Below are 24058 nucleotides of genomic sequence, written 5' to 3' on the forward strand. Positions count from 1 at the left end.
CGGTGGTTGTACCAATTCGTCTTCCTTTGTGAAAACTCTATGAAAGCTGTTGTTCATCACTTCTGCCATCTCTGCTGGGTCTTCATATGTAGTTCCATCCATTTTCAGTTTATCAATTGTTTCTCTATTCTTTAGTTTGCCGTTCATGTCTATAAAATAATTTAGGTTGGTCTTTGCATTTGTCTGTTATATCTTTTTCATATTTCCGTTTTTCTTCTCTTCTGATCTTTGAACAGGTAACTCTTGATTTACGCGAGTATTGTATCCTTGAAGAGGTCGCGTAAATCAAAAACAATGTAAATCAAACAAGAGGTTGGTTTCTATCAAAAAATAAATATTCACTTCATACAAGATGGCACCACTATAAACACTCGCCTGCGCCATAACAGGCTGGGCTGACCATCAGGCCCCACCGCGAAGAAGCCTACCGGCGCAATAGGCCGCAACGCAAAAAAATAAATAAATAAATAAAATAAAAAATTCAGTAGAGAGAGAGAGAGAGAGAGAGAGAGAGAGAATATCCATATCACCGAGATATCCACTCAGGCACTCGGTCTCAGCCTCACTCATGTGAGGAAGAAATGAGGGACACCATGAGCGACTGGCTAGTATTGGTACCGGTACCAAGCAGTCTGGTACCAGTACCGTACCATATAGCTGGTACCGTTAGTACCGGTACTGTTACCAGTACCTGCCCACCCCTATTGTTGAGTAGCGTGGCAGCGTGGGTACTGTATTGTTGTTCAAGTGGCGCGCGGGAAGAACTGAGCTCAGCTGTGTGGCCGCGGCGCCGTGTGAGTCCAGTTGCGTGAGACATCTGGTGGCCACTCCATAAAATATCGCGGATAAGTGAAAAAACATGTAAATTAAACATTTATTTGGATTTTGGACCCTGCGTTATTTCAAAAACACGGAAACCAAACACGCATAAATCGAGAGTTACCTGTATATTCATTCCTTGCTTGTTTGAAATTGTTCCATGTGTTGATTCTTCTTTGTCTCCTCCATCCCTTCCAGGCTTCCTCCTTTCTCTTTCTAGCTGCCTCGCATCTTTTGTTAAACCACTCCTTTTTACCAACATCCTTTTTGGTTACCTTAGGGACATATATATTCTCAGCTTCCTTGTACAGCTTTAAAAACTCCTCCCACTTGTCTTGTGTACTCCTGGCTTTGTACAGCCCACTCCAATTTACATTCTCAAAAAAAGTTCTCATATTAACAAAGTCTGCCTTAGAGTTGTTACTTCTCCCTATTTTGTGATCCTATTTTCGGTCAATCGTTCTCTTTTCTGTTACTTCAAATTCCACAACCGCATGGTCACTCTTTGCTATTGGGCAATCTACTTTAATATTTTCTATTATTTCCAGTTCCTTGCTAAATACCAGGTCTAGTCTTGATGCCTCGCCTTCTTTCCCGAATCTGATGTTCCTTAATCCATTGCATCAGCACATTTTCCATTGCCAGTTGCAGGGGTCTTCCTCCCCACGACTCTTCTGTTCCCTGCGTCTGCCAATCCTCCCATTCTACCTCCTTGCAATTAAAATCATCCATTATAATTATTCTCTCACCCTCTCTCAACATTCCATCCAGGCAACTCACTGTGTCTTGTATCATTACTTCATATTCTCGGGCCTTCCATGCATTGGTTCTTGGTGGCACATACCCTACTACATACTGCCTCCTTCTTCCTTCAGCACCCACAGTTTCCACTTTCAGTACCTCTGCCAAGCCTTCACCCTCAATCACCTCCTCCACCCAAATGCCTTTCCTTACCATCAACATCACACCTCCTCCCTGTTTTCTCTTTCTGTCTCTCCTCTATATATTGTCTGCACCTTCTCCAATCCCCACCACCTCAACTGAGTCACACAACTTGGTTTCTGTCAGCCCCACAATATCAGGTTCTTTGGTTGATATTGTTAAGACACTTTCGCTTCTCACATCAGCTATTTCTAAAGGTCAAATAGTGGGTCAGTTGGGTTCTAATGAGTGTCTCTTCAGGTTCATGGTACAGAAGAAGGGTCAAAGTACCACCAGGGTCATACAACTACTCCTGGAAATGCCCAGAACTCCTGCGAAAGCCTTGTCAAATATGTGTTCTTGGGCTGCGAAATGTCTTAAAATACGACTCTCTGTCTCTCAAATAGTCGTTAAACTCTATCCACGACGACACTATTCCATTGATATTCGTATAAGAAAATTTCCATCCTTCCTCCTTTCCTGTTAGATTTTTTCTCTCCTTCCTCTCGTCAACATGAACCACTTCCTCACTTTCATATCCATTACCCTCCAAAAATACTCCTTCTTCTCTTCTCATTTAAATCATGAACCTCACCTCTGAGTTCATTCAACTTGTCTCTCTCTTGTTCATTCAGATCTTTCCTCAGCCACGTCATTTTGGTGTCTTCTCCCGCTAGCGTCCAAGCTCCTGCCAGGGCCTCTTCTGCTTCGCTCTGTGCCTTAAATCGTATCCTAATTGGTCTATCTCTTTCGCCAATGTATTTTCCAATCCTATGACATCTATTTCTTTCATCAGGTCACTGCCCTCTTCTTGTACCCTCTGTATGATCTTCCTCGCTACATCCTTCAAGTTGTTTTCCCTCACAGGTTTGCTTGTGGTCTTCTCCTCCGTGACCCCGAACACAATGACACTCTTCTTTTTCTCCACCGTGCTTCTTACCAGCGCCTCATTTTCTTTGATAACCTTCACCACCTTCTCAGCCATCCTCTCCACCAACTGCTCCTCCACAATCTCCTTAAAGTTCTGTACATTTCCACTCCGCACCATCTCTCCACCATTGTCAACTTTCTGTTCCAAAGTCGTAACTCTTTGCTCCACTTCCACTTTTTCATCCCTTCGCTTCTCCTTCCACTTATTCCGCTCCTTATTCGTCTTTTCCACCGAATCCACACTTTCCTTTATCCCCTCGGAGCATTTTATCGGCTGAATTTTAAGCTCCCCCACTTCTGCTTCTAAATCACTTATCCTTCTCTTGTCGTCCTCTCTCTCCCTTCTCAACTCACTCACCATCTTCATCAACACTTCAAAATCACTCTCCAACCCTTTCACTCTTCTCTGCAATAATCTATTTTGTAACTCACTGTTCTTTTCCTCGAAAGTTGGAAAGTTTTGTTTAGTCGGCGCAACATCTGTGGTCATGTGCCGGAGAGAGACATAAGGGGAAGGAATTATAGGAGAAGGGAACAGATCCCAGAAGACGGGACACAACCCCCGATTAATACCTGGTACCCATTCACTGCTGGGTGGACAGGGGCGTAGGGTATCGGAAAAGCCGCCCAAATTTTTCCACTCTCGCCCGGGAATCGAACCCAGGCTCTCTTGGTTGTGAGCCGAGTGTGCTAACCACTGCACCACGAAGCCCCCTCTGGTAAATGGTCACCTATAAGAACTGCTGAGGGAATACTGTGGTACCAAATAGCAAGGGACAGAGGAAAGCAGACATAGGACATGCAGATCACCAAAAGGTTCATGTACCTTGCTGGGACACTGCCTAACAATGGTGGGCCTTGCCTGGAAGTCACTCGACGGATTAATCTGGCTCACTTTTTTTGTGTGTGTGGTTTTTTTTTAGGCAGCCATTTTTGTTACACTTAGGTGATCGACTGCCTGGTTTGGATCACCCCCTCCACCCACAGCAGACTGCATGGCACACAAGACAACCGAACCCACCGCTGTTTGTATGCGTGACAACACTGGTCAAGAAACCTCCAAAGAAAGGTGGCGTCACCGTTGCCATATTGTCGTACTCAGAGCATAGTATTTACCTGTTTCTGACGCCTAACTATTGCCAAGAAACATCAGAATCTAACTCTTTTAACGATAACTATAAATCAGTTTCGTTATTGGAACCCAGAAGACAGTTTGGAGGTAGGAAGTCGGGAAATATAATCGGCTGAGTACGACAATCTGGCAATGTTGGGCGGCATTGTGAGTTTTATTAGTATAACAGGGTAGGCGGTGGTGAGTGGTAGTGTGCTGGGCCCACATTCACCGCGTGATGGACGATGCGGGTTCGAATCCCCACGCTACCACCTGGGATTTTTCAGTCACCGCCGAGTGGCTTAAAACTACCCACATGCTGTCCTGAAGACCACCCATCAACCCGGACTCTAGATAGTCTGGTCAATTTAGTGTTTGACCCCAAAAAAATTCCAAGAAAGCGTTTTATGATGTTTCTTATTACTATTATGTGTGGGGAACAACATACTAAAAGTTTACCAGAAAATGATCACCACAAAGGTCCTAACTAGGATGTCATAAAACGATGACAGCCATCGCACTGAAAATAGCCAATATTTCCTTAATTCAAAGCTGTAGCTGTAGGTTGCAGAAGATTTTGCTATTTTTTTAAAACTAAGTACATGTTTTATTTTGATATAACAATTTTTTATACTAAGTACATATTTTATTTTGATACAACAATTTTTTATACTAAGTACATGTTTTATTTTGATACAACAATTTTTTATACTAAGTACATGTTTTATTTTGATACAACAATTTTTTATACTAAGTACATGTTTTATTTTGATATAACAATGATTCTAGAAAGGCCGACAGGCGAGGTCATGACGTCATCAATGACATCATGACATACATGTACATTTCTAAAGATTAGAATACACAGTGCATCATAAGACATACTTCATCACTGAATAACCGCGCGCCAGTTCAATAGTCACTATTTTCATCATCAGACACTGCTTCCTCACTCATGTTGTCACAATGCCCTTCTTGACATGGTCCGCATACCCGTGAACAGGTAAGTCTGTGTCTTCTGCAAGTGCACCGAAATGTACTACAACCACCAGAACAGTTGCAGTGAATAATTTTCAAAAGTGTTTCTGGCGCAGGTGAAGTGTCCATCATCACTGGAACTAGACTGTTGTTCTGCAATTTCCATCCCAATTCAGTAGTGTCCATGGCCTCACCATTGTCCATCCATAGCATCACATGGAGGTAACTCCGAAGGGAATGATACTTTGTTGCAGAGGAGGTCGGTGGCAGTCGTTCAGGTGTTACAAAGCTTTTGGCTGAACCAACTTTTTTGCAGAGACTAGAATACCTCATGTCAGACAGACTGTCTCCAGGTTTGCCACCGAACAATGCCACCATCGCTTTACATCCAGCGTCTTCAATCTCAGCTGTGTTTTTCTTAGGTGTGGAAAACATCTTAGCGCAGCTCTTTAAGACAGAATCTCCCTTCAAAACCTTGTGTAGAGCCGATTTTTTTCCGATTCCAAAAACCCTGGAAGTGGTATCGCATCCCGTGAATGCATGCAAGAACAGAAGACTGCTGCAAACATCGTATCCAAGCAACTTCTTCATAACCTTAATGTCGTATACTGTTGCAGGACTCCCTTTATCCGAGTAGAAATACAGCTTGTTGCCTATTTATAAATTTATTTCTGTTACATATATCATTACCAGTCTCACTCTGAACATTCCATATTTCATTTAGCTCCGTTTACTAATGTTGTATCTTTTATATTTAAGTAAATTTTAATAAATCCACAGGTGACCATTTTTCTAAATGTTATAAATACCTTGGACTTGCAATAATTCAAACCATACGTCCTAGACATAATGTTTATCAAGAATCAGAGTAAAGTTTGAAAAACTCACTTTTGAAGAAAATCACGGCACAATTTATATACCGCGCTATGAATATAACAAGACTACTGTTTTTATACTCCTCACACTCACATTTTATAGCTTTGGCGGCCATATTCTTTGACGTCACATTTGGACCCTCTGTGGTAACCATATTTTGGTAAACTTTTAATATGTTTTTCCCCACATGTAATACTACCAAAAGAAACAATAAAACGCTTTCTTGGAATTTTTTTAGGGTTAGAGGTGTTTTTTTCATATTTTGACTGGACTAAGAGGAAACCGTCCAAGTGAATCAAGAACAAGTTCCGGGGGGCAGCATGAGCCAAGAGAAGATGGCGCCACTATAAACGCTTGCCTGCGCCATGACAGGCTGGGGCCGAACACCATCCAGGCCCCTCAAGCAAGCCTACCGACGCTATAGGCGTAGACGTAAAAAAAAAAATCATGTTGGTACAGTTTTTGGTGGGGAAAATAGGTGGAAAGAGAAGTATAACAAGCACAAAACGTAGGTATATCAGCAGTCCAATAACCAGTAAGAATTATTCCCATGGATTCTTCTGTTCACTATCACGTGGCTTCACAACCAGCTAGGTGCAATAGCATGGGGATAGGTGTATTAGATAAATATTTTATTTTTCAATGCAAATTTTAACTTATGGCCTACTCAACTTATGGCCTGCCTGTTGCAACCAAACCCTGCCATAACTCGAGGACTATCTGTAGTTAGTAAAAAAATATCTTCATGCATATGCATTAGAGTATTAAGAATCTGTTAATAATAAAAATTGGAGGCACTTTAATACCTTCCCAAGAAATATACCTCCAGAACTTACCAGCCTTCTTCCTCAACCATTCTTCTGGGATAGCACAATAGGTGCCTGTTGGGTCTGGCTGAGGGGAGTACAAAGATGTGGGGCGACCAAACCGAGACCTCCAACGCCAGGATGCAAGCTTTTCTGTGGACAGATTGTACAAACCTTAGTTCACTAAGAAAGTCATAAGTATGCTTCAACATTATGCAGGACTGCAACAATGAAAGGGAGCCCAGATTAACAGAAATGGGGTACCAAGGGGAAATAACATGACATAAATGGCAAAAATCCCCCGTTCATATCTTAACCCGGTAGCAGCGATGGGCCAAATTTGTGGCTTTACTGTATAGCAGCAACAGGCCAAATTTGTGCCATGATAAAAATATAAAAATAGATGATACATAATCTGATCACAAATCCTTTGATATATATTATGGAATGGTTTGTGTGAGGGGTGATTTTTTCTCATTTTTCTCGCTTGGAGGGACCATTAAGAAACATGATCCCTGCTGCTACCGGGTTAATGCAACTTTGAGCACGCAGAACCAGATTCACTAACACCTAACAGATACAAACCTCTTGGTTGTTAACCAATATGGTGCCATTACAATATTCTTAACTGCAATTCAATAATATTTTGCAAGTCCAGATTTACATTTCACAACACTGTTTCACACTCCCACTGACAGATGGCAACGGTATGTTGTTCTCTTCCTTTTCCTATTGTGGTTAACGCATCTTCTTCAGGCAATAACGTCTGTTGGGTCTGTACGTGTATACTGTATTTGACAGCTTATAAGATGCACCACCCAATTTCAGCAGACATTTGAAAAAAAATATAATAAACGGGTTTGAGCCACGAGCGTCAGGTGGAGATTTTTTGCCCAACATTCATAACCCTCCCCTGTATCAATCAATCAATCAATGGAGGCATACGCCGGGGGGCGCTTCGCCTCGCCCACCCTACGACGCCAAGCCCAGGGGTCCCTCCGGGCGAGTCTCCATGCAGACCCCCTTCCCAACCCGAGTACCTCCCGGCAGGATCTATCGACTTGCTCAAGCCACGAACTCCGTGGGCATCCCCTTGGCCTCCTCCACTCAGGATTGTCTCTTACAGAGACAACCCGATGAGCAGGATCAGCTTCTGGAAAACGTGCCACGTGCCCGTATAACCGGAGTTGGCGTTGACGGACTATGCAGGTAATATACGTTGAATCAGTCTCACGGAGTAGTCGCCGGTTTGACACAAAGTCATTCCAGCGATATCCCATGATTCTGCGTAGACATTTATTACCAAAGGCATCAATCCGCCTCTCCAAGTCTCCATTTAGTGTCCATGTCTCACAACCATAGAGTAAGCCAGGGAGCACAAGGGACTTAAAGATCCGGATCTTTGTCCTTCTGCACAGGTATCGACAACGCCATATACTCATGTTGAGTGAGTCCATAACACCGTGGGCCAGACCAATCCATCGCAAGACTTCCTGGCCAGACTCACCGTTGTTATGAACTACACTCCCAAGATACGTGAAACTTCCCGAGATCTCAACGTCCTCGCCACACACATGAACAGACTGTACTGTGTCATCCAGCATTTCATCCCCTCTATCAGGTCATTATTAAAGTTTCACATGTATTCAGATCCTTATCAAATCCCAACACTTTACATTTAAAACCCTTAATATTTGCTGGGACCTGCCAGAATTGGTCCTTTTTATTGACTCAAGGGTACTGCTTTGAGATGTAAACAAACATGGCGGAGGCAGCGACATTCAGAGGGGTAACGGGTATGAAGTTTGTGCATCATATTTCTTTACTATTATTTTTATTCATAAGTCTAGCTGTTGTAATATTCTAGTACATTTTTAAAACATAAGGAAGTGTGACATTTCAAACTTGAATGTGCTGAGTGGTTAGCGCCGGCCCTGCATTCCGCCGCGCTTTTCATGATGTGGGTTCGAATCCGCCGCTAACCATCTGGGATTTTTCAGTCACCGTCCAGTGGCCTAAGACCCCAGGAGACAGGACACAACCCCCAATCAATACCTGGTACCCATTCACTGCTGGGTGGACAGGGGCGTAGGGTATCGGAAAAGCCGCCCAAATTTTTCCACTCCGCCCGGGAATCGAACCCGGGCTCTTTCAATTGTGAGCCGAAAGTGAAACGTAAATCAGTGTCTCCTGAACATATTTCATATCCTGCTTTCGGAGGCACTAAGGGCGGTATTACAAGACTCATTCGCTTCTCACATCAGCTATTTCTAAAGGTCAAAGAGGGGGTCAGTCGGGTTCTAATGAGTGTTTCTTCAGATTCACAGTACAGAGGAAGGGTCAAACTACCACCAGGGTCATAAAACTACTCCTGGAAATGCCCACAACTCCTACGAAAGCCTTGTTAATTATATGTTCTTGGGCGGCGAAGTGTCTTATAATGTGACCCTAAGAGCTCTACACTTCCACAGAGCTGTGTTTATGACTTAAGGTTATTGGATTGTAATGGTTCTGTGCATTCCTTACATGCTGTAGAAATAGCTACCATATGTGCATCATTAACCTGGTAGCAGCGATGGGCCAAATTTGTGGCTTTACCGTGTAGCAGCAACGGGCCAAATTTGTGGCTTTACCGTGTAGCAGCGACGGGCCAAATTTGTGGCTTTACCGTGTAGCAGCGACGGGTCAAATTTGTGGCTTTACCGTGTAGCAGCGATGGGCCAAATTTGTGGCTTTACCGTGTAGCAGCGACGGGTCAAATTTGTGGCTTTACCGTGTAGCAGCGATGGGCCAAATTTGTGGCTTTACCGTGTAGCAGCGACGGGCCAAATTTGTGGCTTTACAGTGTAGCAGCGACGGGCCAAATTTGTGCCACGCTTTAAACCCAAAAAATAGATGATACATAATCTGATCACAAATGCTTTGATATGTACAGTCACCCCCCGCCGTTCGCGGTCTCACCCATCGCGGTTCAAGCGTGTGTCAACTAATTGTAACCCCCGCTTATCTGGCCCCAGTTCAGTATCTGTGGATGCATTGACGCTAAATAGGGAGGCAGAGAGGAGGGAAGGAGAGGAGGGAGGAAGGCAGAGAGGAGGGAGGAGGGAGGCAGAGGAGGGGAAGGGAGAGAGGAGGAGGAAGGCAGAGAGGAGGGAGGAGGGAGGCAGAGAGGAGGAAGGCAGAGAGGAGGGAGGGAGGGAGGCAGAGGAGGGGAAGGGAGAGAGGAGGAAGGCAGAAAGGAGGGAGGGAGGGAGGCAGAGAGGAGGGGGAAGGGAGAGAGGAGGAGGAAGGCAGAGAGGAGGGAGGGAGGCAGAGAGGAGGGGAAGGGAGAGAGGAGGGAGGAGGCAGAGAGGAGGGGGAAGGCAGAGAGGAGGGGAGGGAGAGAGGAGGGAGGCGGGCAATGGACGTTAGGTTGCTCCTGAGTGGCGCCACGGTTAGACTGTGACGTCATGCTTTCCTATTGGCCAGCAGCTCACTCAGGGACGACTGCTATTGGTCGAGATTTTCTCAGCAACATTATCCTAAAAAAAAACATTCACGCGCCGCCACACTGCAGTGTTGCCAGATTGGGCTACTTATCGCAAATTGGGCTACTTTTGGGTCTTCTGTGCTACTAAATTTTGACCCCAGGGTGAGTGTTGATTACATATTGTTGTCTAACAAGGTCTTGTCTCATTTCAGTCATTAAAAAGAACGAAAAAAACATGTTTTATATGACGTGTCAGAGGTGACTTCCCCAAATGCATATTTTCCCATAGGGTTATAGTCCCGCCGTCATGTTTTCAGATCGCTACCGACGTCCGGGAACGAAATACCCGCGAACGGCGGGGGATGACTGTATTATGAAATGGTTTGTGTGAGGGGTGATTTTTTTCTCATTTTTCTCGCTTGGAGGGACCATTAAGAAACGTGATCCCCGCTGCTACTGGGTTAATACGTCCCTGCGTTCCAGCTGACATCTTGTTTGCTTTTGACTCTGTTCAGTATGCACACAACAGACATTTGACAGTAGACATTTTGATAGGACTTGATGGTGAGGGTTGTCATGGCAACGCGACCCACAGTCTACAGACCAACCATCAGATGATGTTCTGGACGTCATGGCGTACATGCTGAAATCTCTTTTACTAGAGAATAGTAAGATGAGGTGCAGTGTTTTCATGGCTTGAGAAAGTGTGGGACATGTCAGTGCTTAACCCTTTCCATCCCTGACGCAGACGTTGGTGTCACAGTATGGAAAGGGTCAAGAGGGAATGGAAGAGGATTAACCCTCTTCTAAACCTCTCAATCCTCCTCTAAATTCCTCTTCATCCTCTTCCATTTCCTCTTAAGAGGTTTAGAAGAGGATCAAGAGGAAATGGAAGAGGATTAACCCTTTCATTGCTAAACCCTCACAGCAAGCGTTAAGTGTATTTGCTGGTGGTGCTAAACACTTGCTGTGAGCTCCAGCCGCACTCAAATCTCCCGCGTATGAGTGTTCCAACACTAATTCTCACAACACAGCATCGCCAATTGAGTGGTTCTCCACTAAATTTGGTGGGAAATCATGTCAGCCCAGCGCGGAAAATCTACGGACGAGCAACTGGTGGATGTTGTTGACTAATATAGCGACATTTTTGCATAGCTTCACCTATCACATGACTGATATTTTGACCAAATAGTTGTAAATTTTGCAGTTAGCAACACTGCCCTGCCAGCACCCCATTATCAAGAGATCTACAGTAGCTGCCCCACGGCTGACCATCGCGCACGTATGGATGTACGTCTTCACAGGCAACACCCCCTGAACGTGCCTGTACTTTCGCAGGAGAGGCTTACATAACCAAATCTTATAGATCTTGGCCTCCTCTTTCCAATGGTGTTTTTGTTTTTTAGCTGTGATGAATAGTTTTTGAGATACAGCGGTTAAAAGAGATCCCCTTCCCTCGCTGGGGTGCCCGAGCGCGCCTGGGGGGATAGTCTCATTGCGAGCACTTAGCAAGGAAAGGGTAAGGCCCCTTTCACATGAGCGGCAGCCGCGTGCCCTTTCACATGAGCGGTTTCTGCCGCTCCGGCGAGCAGCAGCCGCATGGCACCTGGACATCTACGGTCAAGTGCGGTGTCTGCCGCACCCGCTTCTGTCAGTCGTATTTTAGTGCACCACTGTCTGTCAAGGATGGAGGACACAAAAAAGAGAGTGGTGTATGTTTATTTGATGAACAAAGTCACACAAAAAAGAAGAAACAGAGGAAATTCTGGAGTCGCCCCTTGAACAGCAGTGCAATTTTTTGTTAGTGATGTTTCTTTTTTTACATCAGAGGAGGGAGTCAAGGGCAAGCAAACAGAAACAAACACAAAAAAAAGGAGAAACATGAAAAAAAAGTCTGTCAAACCAACTGCTCAAAGAAATAAGATAACACTGATTGGATGACTTCAAATAGCCTACTTAGATTAGTTAAACGTAGACACTCGCATTCAAAGGCAAACAATCAAAGAAAACAAACAAATAAACAAAAGAGAATAACAGGAAAAACATTGATTAGTTAAATATTGAAAGTCGTTATTAAATACATATGAGTTTTTTTCTAAATACGCCTGTGCTCCTTCCTTCTTCCGCGTCACCTGGCAATTCATTAGCCCGTAACTTTGAACCTCACGCGTCTATTTCAATTTCCAAAGCAGCCTTGTGTATACTTTTTGTTTTGGATTCTTCTGGCGTGTCATTTTTTCCTTGTGTTTAAGCCTCTTTTCAATAGTTTACAGTTTTTTACCAAAATATCACCACTCAGCTTGATTACACTTCCTCCAACAGCTCATTCCTTTCTCTTTTCTCCTTCTCTCGTTCCTCCTCGTTCTAGTTTTCTTCTTCCTCCTCCTTTTATTCTTCCTCTTCCTCCTGTCATTCATCTTTACCTCTTCCTCTTTCTCCTATCACTTCTCTACTTCCTCGTTTCCTCTTCATTCCTCTTTTGTCCCTTTCCCTCTTATTCCTCTTGCTTTTTGTTTCTCTTTTACTTCCTCCTCTTCTCCTCCTCCTCTCATTTCTCTTTTCCTCTCCCTCTTCCTCCTTTCATTTCTTATCCTCTACTTCTTATTCCTCTTTTCCTTCCTCCTCCTCCTCCTCCTCCTCTCATTCCTTCATTCTTCTTAATTCCTTTTTCTTCCCCATTTTTTTCCTGGTCATTCTAAACTAACTTTCAATCTCCGAGATCAGCAGCTCCGTGTTGTGGTAATCTAAATTAGCCATAACCCTGAAATTTAAATGCAATGCTTGTTGTACAGAGGTATACAGAACTAATATGTAAGACACTTACATTTTCAATATACATTAATTGAAAGTTCATAAGATGGAAAATATAGTGCATACCAGCTTTTCCAATGATGCAAAGTGGTCGCGTGCCTTTCCTCCCAGTGTTGACAGACAACTATCCCTCGCCGCACGTGGCAAACACCGCATGTGTGAACGCACCCATAAGAGTCAATGTAAAGCTAAACCGTCCAGCAAGTGCCGCAGCGGCTGAAACCGCTCGTATGAAAGGGGCCTTAAGGATGAATGCGGGAATGTTGTCAGGGCCAGTGGATTTAGAAATGCCAAGTTCTTCCAGTAACTTATGTATTCCGTTAAGTCGTAATGTCAAGGGGGGCTATTTGGGGGAAGGGACTGGGTAATATTCTAGTGTTTGCCCATACTCCCCCTCACCCACATAACAAGCTTAGAATCAGGGAATGCGGAGTGGGGATGAAATCCGTCGCAATCGCATATTTTTTAGTGTGTTGGGGGGGGAGGAAAAATACCCTGGATCTAGGGAAATTTCCTACATTTAGGGATTTTTTCCTCCCACCACCACTAAAATAAGTGTTTGCGACAAATTTAGTGTTCCCCATACGGAAACCACGCATTCCCACTGGAGCCCACGCTTGTTTTGGGAGAGAAGCGTAGTGAACCCACCAAAAAAAGTTAGAAAGTTTGGTTTAGTCGGCGCAACATCTGTGGCCATATGCCGGAGACAGACAGAAGGGGAAGGAATTATAGGAGAAGGGAACAGATCCCAGGAGACGGGACACAACCCCCAATTAATACCTGGTACCCATTCACTGCTGGGTGGACAGGGGCGTAGGGTATCGGAAAAGCCGCCCAAATATTTCCACTCCGCCCGGGAATCAAACCCGGGCTCTCTCGGTTGTGAGCCGAGTGTGCTAACCACTGCACCACGAAGCACCCAGTGAACCCACCAAACGATGCTCACCTCACCGGTCTGGCGTGGCGCCCGCGGCCAGCTGCGTCCCCATGAACCGCCTACACCACACTCACGCCCTCTCGCTAGCACCAGTTCAGGTAGTTTGTCACCTCATCGTAAGGTTTCTGTCCTGCTAGTAGAGTCTGTGGAACCAAACACGGTGTATCTTCATTGTTTATCATCGACACAATCAAAACCACTGGCTACCCGTGATCCGTCCAGCGCTGTGCCCTAGAGAGCACTGCGGGTTCTCTCACAAGTGCAGGCTCCCGAACCTCCTGCCAGACCTGTTCAAACACGTGAATCCTGACTAACCACATTTTGAATCTGCCTCAACCATAATATGAAGGCACAAGAACTTAGAAGTAAAGTAAAAGGGAGAAATCGGTTCTTTTAAGTGGGGGAGCATGTTTAAACTACTCTAACTGAACTTTACATAACCTAGCCTCTAACGGGGGGGGGAGACTTTGCCCCCTTCGACCCCACTGTTAACCAGGGAGGCTGCACCTGCCCCTGTACCCCCCCACATGTATGATGGGCCTGAAATCGGTTCCTTAGGGTGGGGGAGGATATTTAAACTACTCTAACCAATCTTTACATAACCTAACCTCTAATGGGCAGGCTTCACCCCCGTCGACCCCCCTGCTAACAAGGAGGACTGTGCCCCCCTGGACCCCCACATATATGATGCACCGGAAATCAGTTCTTTTGGTTGGGGGAACACATTTAAACTACTCTAACTGAACTTTACATAACCTAACCTCTAACGGGGGGGGCTTCACCCCCCTCGACCCCACTGCTAACCAGGGGGGCTGTGCCCCCCCGTGGATCCCCCCCACATGTATGATGCGCCGGTAAAACTAGGGAAGTACAACAGTATGCGAGACTTTGGAAAGGTTAGTATTCTCATGGTGGCAATATTTGAGCCACATAGTGAATCTCCATATTTATTCAATAATGTATAAGTGTTAACTTTGAAAGAGGCGCCTACGTCCCCTTCTTCAACATTAGCCATAACGACGATAAATGCAGCCATGTCTACACGTTACACACACTACGTGGCGAGGCAGAACACTAAGTGATCCTGAAGAATTTTCAACGATTCTTCATCGTCTTTGTACGCTTCTTTAATCAAGGCAAACTCAGCGAGGGAACAAACTGAACATAAAAGAATCCATGCTGATACTGACCCACCAACCACCAAACACTATAACACTCCACACATGTACGTACCTACACGGAGCATTGCTATTGGCTGAATACGACTTAGACGTGACCTCAGCAAAGAAGATTACTGGCTACTTGAGAATAACACTAACCAACTGACAAACATTAGAGAGTCATTAATAACCTGATCTTGACGTCATCAAATAGTTGGAAGTTATTTACCGCGGAGCTTGGTGAGTCGCAATTTTGTTGAGGCCCAAAACTACGCACTAACGCTTTGTAAATCCAGCGTCACGGCCCAGAAGTTACAAACGAGGATCTGCGCATGCGTGGGTGAAGTAAACAACCGCAAGGAACTTTCAGACAAGATGATTTATAGCTTAATTAGATTCACACGATCGAATATGAGTGTCGTATGAGTTGAAAATAAATGCTTTTTTTTTTTTTTCTACGTGTGCGCCTATTGTGCTGATAGGCTCTCTTGAGGGGCCTGGTTGGTAGTCAGCCCCAGCCCGTCACGGCGCAGGCAAGTGTTTATAGTGGCGCCATCTTCTCTTACCATCAACGTTGTATTGGTTGTCCCGATCGTTGCTTTAATTACTGCTCTTTTATCACCTGCAGAGCAGCCGGGGATCATTAAGAAGAAAGCACTCCACCATCTCCATGTATTTTATGAGGTGGTGAAATTTTCCTTCACACTCCATCTCCTATTATTTCAGTTTTTTTTCTTTTACGAGGAACTTCTGCCTCCAAGGCTAGCCCGTGTTTGTTTACCTTGCCCCGGAGTCGCCCACACATGCGCAGATCCTCGTTTGTAACTTCTGGTCCGTGACACCGGCCCCTGAATTCAAATGAAAAAATTTCGAACGCAAGTACCATGCATTCAAACCTGCTTCACGCATTCGTACGTGACACCAGTAAGTGAACACATAGTCGTATATGACGGTTGCAAGATTTTTATGACGGAAATTACTTACCGTTTAGATGCTTCATTAGTACCTTATTACTGTAACAGGGGGGGGGGGGGTGAGGCTTCGCCACCCTCGACCCCCCCTCTGGTATGGAGACTGAGTGAAATTGCGTGCTTTCCATACGTGGTAAAAAATCCCAGAATATATGGAATTTCCCTACATCTAAGTAAATTGAATGGAATTTCCCTACATCTAAGTAAATGAAAGGAATTTCCCTACATCTAGGGTATTTCTCAACCTCCCATAACTCAAAAACTAAGTATTTGCGACACATTTCATGTTTACCGCCGCATTCCCTGCAGTCTTAAAGGCCCCCTAGCCAATTTTGGTTGCGAGGGGTGAGTATGGGCAAACACAAGAATAATAGCAGGGACTGTGTGCCATGTTTCGATCCTGTGTTTCACAATTACGTACATTATGGTATGGAAAAATAACATGTAAAGATAAGAGTAAACTGAAGAAGATTGTATAGACCGCCAGTAGACTCCAAGCAAACACTGTACCACTAGATGAACTGTACAATAACAATGTAATGAAACAGGAAGGTAAGATTATGAACAATATAAATCACCCACTGAACTGTCACTATACCTTTCTTAGATCAGGCAGGAGATTAGCACTCCCTATGCAACACACAAGTGGGTTTAAGAATTCTTGTGTTTCAAAGAGTATAAAACTGTACAACCATCTAAGGACTTAACTGTGTAAATAAATATAACCTAGTAAAGTGTATAAAAGTAATGACTGGTATGATATTGTGAATAATGTACCGGTTTTAGTTTCTTTAATGCAAAATATGTATATTTAGCGAATGGATGAGCTCAATGCCAAAACAAATTTCATGTTGTATTTTGTATTCAATGTGACAATAAAGTTATCTTATCTTATCTTATGTCTGGTGTCAGGTTGTGCTCTTGTCTGTACACTGATTGGAACTGTGTGTTGAGTATTTGTGCTTTGTGTTGTGGGCTGGTTACTGATGTGTTAGTGTTGTCTTTCAGTGATGCAATCGTGTTAGTGTCAGGTTTGCGCAACTTAAAGAATTTGAAAAAGTTTCGTTTGTTACATATTTCTTATGTTGTCTGCGAGGTAAGTTCTTAGCCCGGCAGCAGCGACGGGCCAAATGGGCGCACCTAACATTACCAAATGTGGGGTACAAACTTGGCGGAGGGACTGTTTTTTTGGGCGCCATTAAAGGTAATGGCATAAGAGTAACTTAGCCGGATATTTTGTTTTTATTTATTAATGGTCCACGAGACATCCTGGAGTTAAATCAAAGTATGTGCTCATCTTTGTATTCATTCATACACACACTGGTAACATTTCTGTGGAGTCTTATTCACTTATTAGAGTGAAATTCTAATGTGATAAACAGTCACAAATTTGTGTCACTAGTAAAAATGAAACTAGTAATTTAAGTTTTGCCACCATGAAATATACACAAATAGATAAATATGAAAGCTCACGAAGTCACAATAAGTGACATCACCTGCTTTGTGCAGTAACAGTGTGCTATTTTAGGTATCTGACACCTGCAACATGGCAGGCTGCTGCTGCCTCGGCCACAGATTATTGCCAGATTGTCATCCTCAGCCAATTACATTTCCCGACTTCCTGCCCCAAAACTGTCTTCTGGGCTCCAAAAACGAAATTGATTTATATTTATTGTTAAAAGAGTAAGATCCTGATGTTTCTTGGCAATAGATAGGCGTCAAAAAACATTAAATACTGTGCTCTGAGTACGACAATCTGGCAACGGTGGCTATACGTATTTTCATGTTATTGTTCTGTTGTTTATTCAATGTTGTGTTCATGAAAAAGAATACCCATAATTTTAGTTAGTTTTTGGTTACAAGGATTCTTTACGAAATACAAGTATAACATTACCTTCTTTTACTTAGGAAACGTCCTGAATCCTGGATCGGCTATGATATTGATAGGTGCGACTATTTGTGGCTTTACCGTGTAGCAGCGACGGGACAAATTTGTGCCATGATATAAACCCCCCAAAACAGATGATACATAATCTGATCACAAATGCTTTGATATATATTATGAAATGGTTTGTGTGAGGGGTGATTTTTTCTCATTTTTCTCGTTTAGAGGAACCATTAACCCGGTAGCAGCGACGGGCCAAATTTGTGGCTTTACCTTGTAACAGCGATGGGCCAAATTTCTGCCATGCATAAACTGATCACATATGCGTTGATATATATTATGAAATGGTTTATGGTGATGATTCTTTCTCATTATTTTGCTTAGAGGGACCTTTAACCTAAACTAACGTAACCTAACAACCTAACCTAACCTAGCCTAACCTAACCTAACAAACATGACCCCCGCAGCTACCGGGTTAAGAAACATGGTCCCTGCTGCTACCAGGTTAATATGGATTTGTCATAAGATGTAGTCTAAATTATTTCAGTGTAGAGAACAATTCATATTATTGACATTCAATTGTGAGAGAGAGGAAGTGTGAAGCATGCCGCCACCGTGGCCAGCCTGTGTTGACGTGCTGAGCGTCCTAGTCCAGTCCAGTAGTAGGCGCGGGATTGCCTTTGTAACAGCTCCCACTTATGACTTATTCTTGATTGGCGTTGTTGTCTTTTAGTTTTGTTCAGTTTTCTTCTTTTTTCTTCTGTTCCATATTGTTGTGATATAGTTTTTTCTGTCTTCAATTTCTTCCAGAGTTAATGTTTGGAACACAAGTATATCGGCTATTAAGTCCCAAGCCCCAAGCAGCCCAGAGAAGTGTTTTGTGGCAGCAGCTCACACCCTGGCTAGATTTCACATGTTGTAGCGTGACTATTACATAATGTATCGTAGTGCGGCGACTAGGCCTGATAAGGGAGCCTCCCATAACCCACTTGGCGAGTGGGGTACCTCTCTGGCCGACTCAGTAAGGAGTGGCTCTCCCGTCACGCTGGTCGCGGGTTCAATCCCAGGCAGCCGGGGAATACCCTCTCCTTGTTGTGATTAATTTCTCATGTGTTTCGATACACGCAGAGGACGTGTGGGGCCGAGCGAGTAATAGAAAAAGAGAATAGAAAATCTCTTCAACAAAGTATCACAATTTGGATTTCACCGCTGTGTTCAGTGAGTTAGGACGCTTAATACAATCTGAATAAACAACAACAAAATGGCAGTTGTTGTTTTTACCTTTATCCAGGGACCATTCACTGACAACAATACCTGTCTTTTAAGGGTTAAATAGGAGATGAGATATTGACATGTTGATGAAAACAATCTTAACCAAACGGTAAGTAATTTCCGTCATAAAAATCTTGCAACCGTCATATACGACTATGTATTCACTTACTGGTATCACCTACGAATGCGTGAAGCAGGTTCGAACACAAGTTACTTGTGTTCTAAATTTTTCCATTTGAATCCAGGGGCCGGATTTACAAAGTGTTAGTGCGTAGTTTTGGGCCTCGACAACAGAATTGCGTATGAATAAAAACCCACACTGGCAGATGATAGAGTTATATTTTTTTAGGAGAATTGTAAACCATTGTAACTACTTCTACTCTTCCTTTACACCACTGAAGATGGTGGCAGTGTCCACCAAAACTGTTTGGTTAAAAGTATAACTCTATCGTCTGCCAGTGGGTGTTTATTTATACATCAAGAAATCATGTCAGTGTGATTATCCGCTCACAAAATTGTGATTCACCAAGCTCCGTGGTAAATAACTACCAACTATTTGGTGACGTCACAAGCAGGTTATTAATGAATCTCTAATGTTTGTTAGTTGGTTAGTGTCATTTTCAAGTAGCCAATAATCTTCGAGACTAGGGAATTTTCCTTAATTTAGAGATTTTTCTAGGGAAATTTTGTAAGCCCATTTTTCAGTGATTTTGGCTTCTTCCCCCCAAACCCCGGTTTCCCACAGTTCCCCAGGCTTGTCTTGGGGGGTAGGGGGGGCTGGAGAGGCGGAGGGGAAGGCGGACTTCTTATAAAGTATTACCTTATTCTCTAATGTTTGTTAGTTGGTTAGTGTCATTCTCAAGTAGCCAATAATCTTCTTTGCTGAGGACACGTCTAAGCCATTGTGGAAAAATAAGCTTGCATCACTCTAGAATAGGTGCACCTAACAATATCATAGCCGATCCAGGATTCAGGACGTTTCCTAAGTAAAAGAAGGTAATGTTATACTTGTATTTCATAAAGAATCCTTTTAACCAAAAACTAGCTGAAATCATGAGTATTCTTTTTCTTGAACACAACATTGAATAAACAACAGAACAATAATATGAAAATACGTATAGCCACCGTTGCCAGATTGTCGTACTCAGAGCACAGTATTCAATGGTTTTTGACGCCTAACTATTGCCAAGAAACATTAGGATCTTACTCTTTTAACAATAAATATAAATTAGTTTCATTTCTGGAGCCCAGAAGACAGTTTTGGGGCAGGAAGTTGGGAAATGTAATCGGCTGAGTATGACAATCTGGCAATAATCTGTGGCCGAGGCAGCAGCAGCCTGCCATATTGCAGGTGTCAGGTACCTAAAATAGCACACTTTTACTGCACAAAGCAGGTGATGTCACTTATTGTGACTTCGTGAGCTTTCACATTTATCTATTTGTGTATATTTCATGGTGGCAAAACTTAATTTACTAGTTTCATTTTTACTAGTGACACAAATTTGTGGCTGTTTATCACAACAGAATTTCACTCTAATAAGTGAATAAGACTCCACATAAATGTTACCAGTGTGTGTATGAATGAATACAAAGATGAGCACATACTTTGATTTAACTCCAGGATGTCTCGTGGACCATTAATAAATAAAAACAAAATATCCGGCTAAGTTACTCTTTAGCCATTACCTTTAATGGCGCCCAAAAAACAGTCCCTCCGCCAAGTTTGTACCCCACATTTGGTAATGTTAGGTGGGCCTATTGGAAGCAACACACCAAGCTTTGATTACTGGCCGTCCACCGTATCTGAGAGAATTATTACATGAAATACAGCCAGGTGAAGGCATTAACACTCGCCGAGCCATTTCTGGAATCACACTTCATGAACCACGGTACTCTTCAAATGTTGGATTGTGCGCTTTCAGTTCTGCCGCCCCAAGACTGTACAATAAACTCCCTCCTGACATTAGAAGAACAAAGGATCTCTCCAAATTTAAGAAAGAACTAAAAACTTTCCTGTTCTCTGACTGCTATGACATGGAAACATTGACAATTAACATAGCATATAAGTTGTGATCAATACTGAAAATTTAATGAATTAAAATATGTAGGTCCTGCAGAGCGCTTCGGTGGATGTGGGGCCAGATAAATAAGAAACACAAGTAACAAGTAAGTAATGATTCTCTAATGTTTGTTAGTTGGTTAGTGTCATTCTCAAGTAGCCAATAATCTTCTTTGCTGAGGACACGTCTAAGTCATTGTGGAGAAATAAGCTTGCATCGCTCTAGAATTGACAGCAGTGATGGGATTCAGCCGGTTCGCAAGAACCTGCTCTTGGAATTTCTTTAATCCCAAGAACTGGTTGTACCTGTTAGCTTAAATCAGGGGTTCTCATTTTTTCACCCCATGAACACCTTATACTTATAACTTATTTTGGTAAACCCCTCATAGATCTGTTACTGGCTTTTGATAGTCGAAAACACAACTAAAGCCAGATTTGATGTCGGGTGGAGCCAAACACAGGTTCAAGACGAATGTGGCATCACCGATTCGAACGAGAGCGCCGTTACAAAGGCTACACCGACTGCAACTGCTGCCAGAACCAACTGTCATCCACCTCACCTGTGTCCTCCTGAAGAATACAGGCCAGCTGTCACGCCTGTGATAACCTCACAGGACTTCCCCAGGGCTCACAATGATCTTCAGACCACTGTAGCTGGTAGGATTTTTTTTTTTTCTCTTTTTTTTTTTTGAGGCTGTAGCTATTATTTTCTGTAGTCACGCATCACGACATAAGGAATGGTGATCTTAAATATGTCAAGATCACATTGATAACCGTTTGAGTCTATAAATACCATATATAGGCATAGGGCCGAGACACAAAATAAGCCCAATAGACTTTTGATGCGTTCTGATCAACCGTATAGTTATTGACAACATTGCCACGCTGATGGATGGGGTCAAATAGAACAAAAAGTGGAAGAGGCAAGGCTGAGAGATCATGAATAAAAGATTTAAGCTAAAGCATTTTCCTTATTATTTTTCCTTTTCAAAATGGCAACATGTAATGTAAATGCAGTATTCAAACACATTTCTACTATAAACTGATATTACCCCTCACAAGTAAAGGTTGCTTAATAATATGCAGCAAAATATATAAAAAAATAAGCATTACTAATAAACTAATTAAAAGATTTTTGAAGAACAGAAAGTAAATATTTTATAATTGCAAACAGTTGATATAAAAAGGTTAGCACAACAGTATCACAACTGGTAATATTCTAATGGATAACATTTGCAACTACCCAAATGTTTTAATAGTCATTAAGCATATACTGTCTGCTCAGTATTAATTATGCTTTAACCATTATTTGGACTTTTTTTAAAGTTGGGAAAATAACTAAAATAAATCATTTCATTTGCTAAGTATTTCTACGACAAACTGGCGGGCGGGAGGTGGCGGCTGGGGGGTCAGCCAAGGTCAGCACCGCCCAGCACCTTGCCACACACTCTCAACACCTCCCTCTCCCTCTCATATGTCAGCTATTTATTACCTTTAAATTAATTTAATTAGATAATTGAATAATCAAATAAGGTCATACATATAGTATTCAGATTGTTTCATTTTTAGGATAATAACAAACATTTTGTGTAAATACCAGGACACTTGACAACGTTGTAATACAATGTTGTCAAGTGTCCTGGTATTTACACAAAATATTTGTTATTATCTTAAAAACGAAACAATCTTAACACTAAATGACCTTATTGGATTATCCGTTATTTACATTCATTTTAAGGTAGTAAAAGCCTGACATATGAGAGGGGGCGAGAACTGTTGAGCGTGTGGCAAGGTCTTGAGGCTTGACCGCAGGTGTCCCCCAGCTGTCCGCCAGTTTCAAGTAGACTGGCATTAGACTGTAGCAAGTGGCAACCCAAAGACCAATCTTTGCACTTATATCAGGCCAGCCAGCATGGTTTGCTTCTAGAGACTGTGATAGTGAGAAAACCTGTTGTTAGTGAGTCCTGGAGTGAGAGAACCTGTGTAATGCCCCGACGAGCTTTTTTTCCAAATCCTTCCTATTTCTCAACACGTCCTCTGCGTGTATCGAAATAACACGAGAAATTAATCAAGAGTGAGGGTATTCCCCGGCTGCCTGGGATTGAACCCGCGACCAGCGTGACGGGAGAGCCACTCCTTACCGAGTCGGCCCAAGAGGTACCCCACTCGCTGAATGGGTTGTGGGAGGCTCGCTCATCAGGCCGTTGCCGCACTACACCACGACCCATTTGTCGAACCCTCTAACTATTTATTCCAGCACCATTTCACAATAGTAAAGCACTAAAACAACAATAAAGTACATTAGTACAGATAAACATAATATGAAAATACCTTTTAAACAAAAAAACTTTAAGATCAGAGGAAGGAAAAGGTTAGTTAGAGTCGAGCAAAGTGCGGGTAGGCTCGTTCATCAGGCATAGTCGCCGCACTACACCTGTTCTTAAAAAAATTGAATCCCACCACTGACTGGAAGCAATAGTATTACCTTCAGCCTTTTTCCGAGCAACTTCTGCCTGTGTTCGGTGAAGCTCGGTGAGGAGGAGAGCCTGTTGTTCCGGGGACAGGGAGGTCACCAGGCGCCGCAGGGCCAGGTCACTTGACGGGGTCACTCTCCCACCACCCTCACCACTCGAGCCGCCGGCCTCCCGTTCTTGGCTAACTCTCTCGTTGACACTATTGCTCCGAGGTATCGTTAAAGCATATGTTCTGGCAGTAAAGGGGCTTATGTTAGGCGTGGGAGCCCCGCCGCCACTGTGAGAGATACGCAATAAGTGAGAGAAGGAGAGCGTGGATCGCCGCCTCAGCAGCATCGTAAACAAACCAGCAGCAGCCGACACTTGCTCTTGCTCTTGCTGTACAGGTACCAGTGCCAGATTATCGTACTCAGAGCCGCATATTTACTGGTTTCTGCCCCATAACTGTTGCCAAGAAGCACCAATAATTAACCATTTAAACGATAATCATATATGAAGGCAGTTATTTGGGTGATGAAAGCAGTTTTGGGGTCGAAAATCGGCAAACATACGAGGCAGAGTACGACAGTCTGGCAACGT

The 24058-nt window shown here is 43.3% G+C and overlaps 2 protein-coding genes and 1 long non-coding RNA gene across 7 annotated transcripts in view; 1 reads left to right on the forward strand and 2 right to left on the reverse strand.

Moving 5' to 3' along the window:
* Positions 1 to 23859, reverse strand: part of LOC126989966 (transmembrane protein 65-like) — a 131405-nt gene extending 107546 nt beyond the window's left edge. For 2 of the 3 annotated variants that reach the window (XM_050848581.1, XM_050848575.1), the window contains exons 1-2: positions 23491 to 23859; positions 6472 to 6594 (exon numbers count right to left, since the gene is read on the reverse strand). In XM_050848581.1, the coding sequence (XP_050704538.1) occupies positions 6472 to 6594; positions 23491 to 23815 (448 nt within the window). In that variant the 5' untranslated portion in view covers positions 23816 to 23859. The remainder of the gene's footprint in view (positions 1 to 6471; positions 6595 to 23490) is intronic. The other variant, XM_050848568.1, reaches the window with a different exon arrangement.
* LOC126990021 (uncharacterized) overlaps positions 1 to 24058 on the forward strand; it is a 77338-nt gene that overhangs the window by 42561 nt on the left and 10719 nt on the right. The window lies entirely within an intron of this gene.
* Positions 1 to 24058, reverse strand: part of LOC126989949 (dnaJ homolog subfamily C member 3-like) — a 127687-nt gene that overhangs the window by 38371 nt on the left and 65258 nt on the right. The window lies entirely within an intron of this gene.

Source organism: Eriocheir sinensis, chromosome 6 (genome assembly GCF_024679095.1).
Source record: "Eriocheir sinensis breed Jianghai 21 chromosome 6, ASM2467909v1, whole genome shotgun sequence".
Taxonomy (NCBI): Eukaryota; Metazoa; Arthropoda; class Malacostraca; order Decapoda; family Varunidae; genus Eriocheir; species Eriocheir sinensis.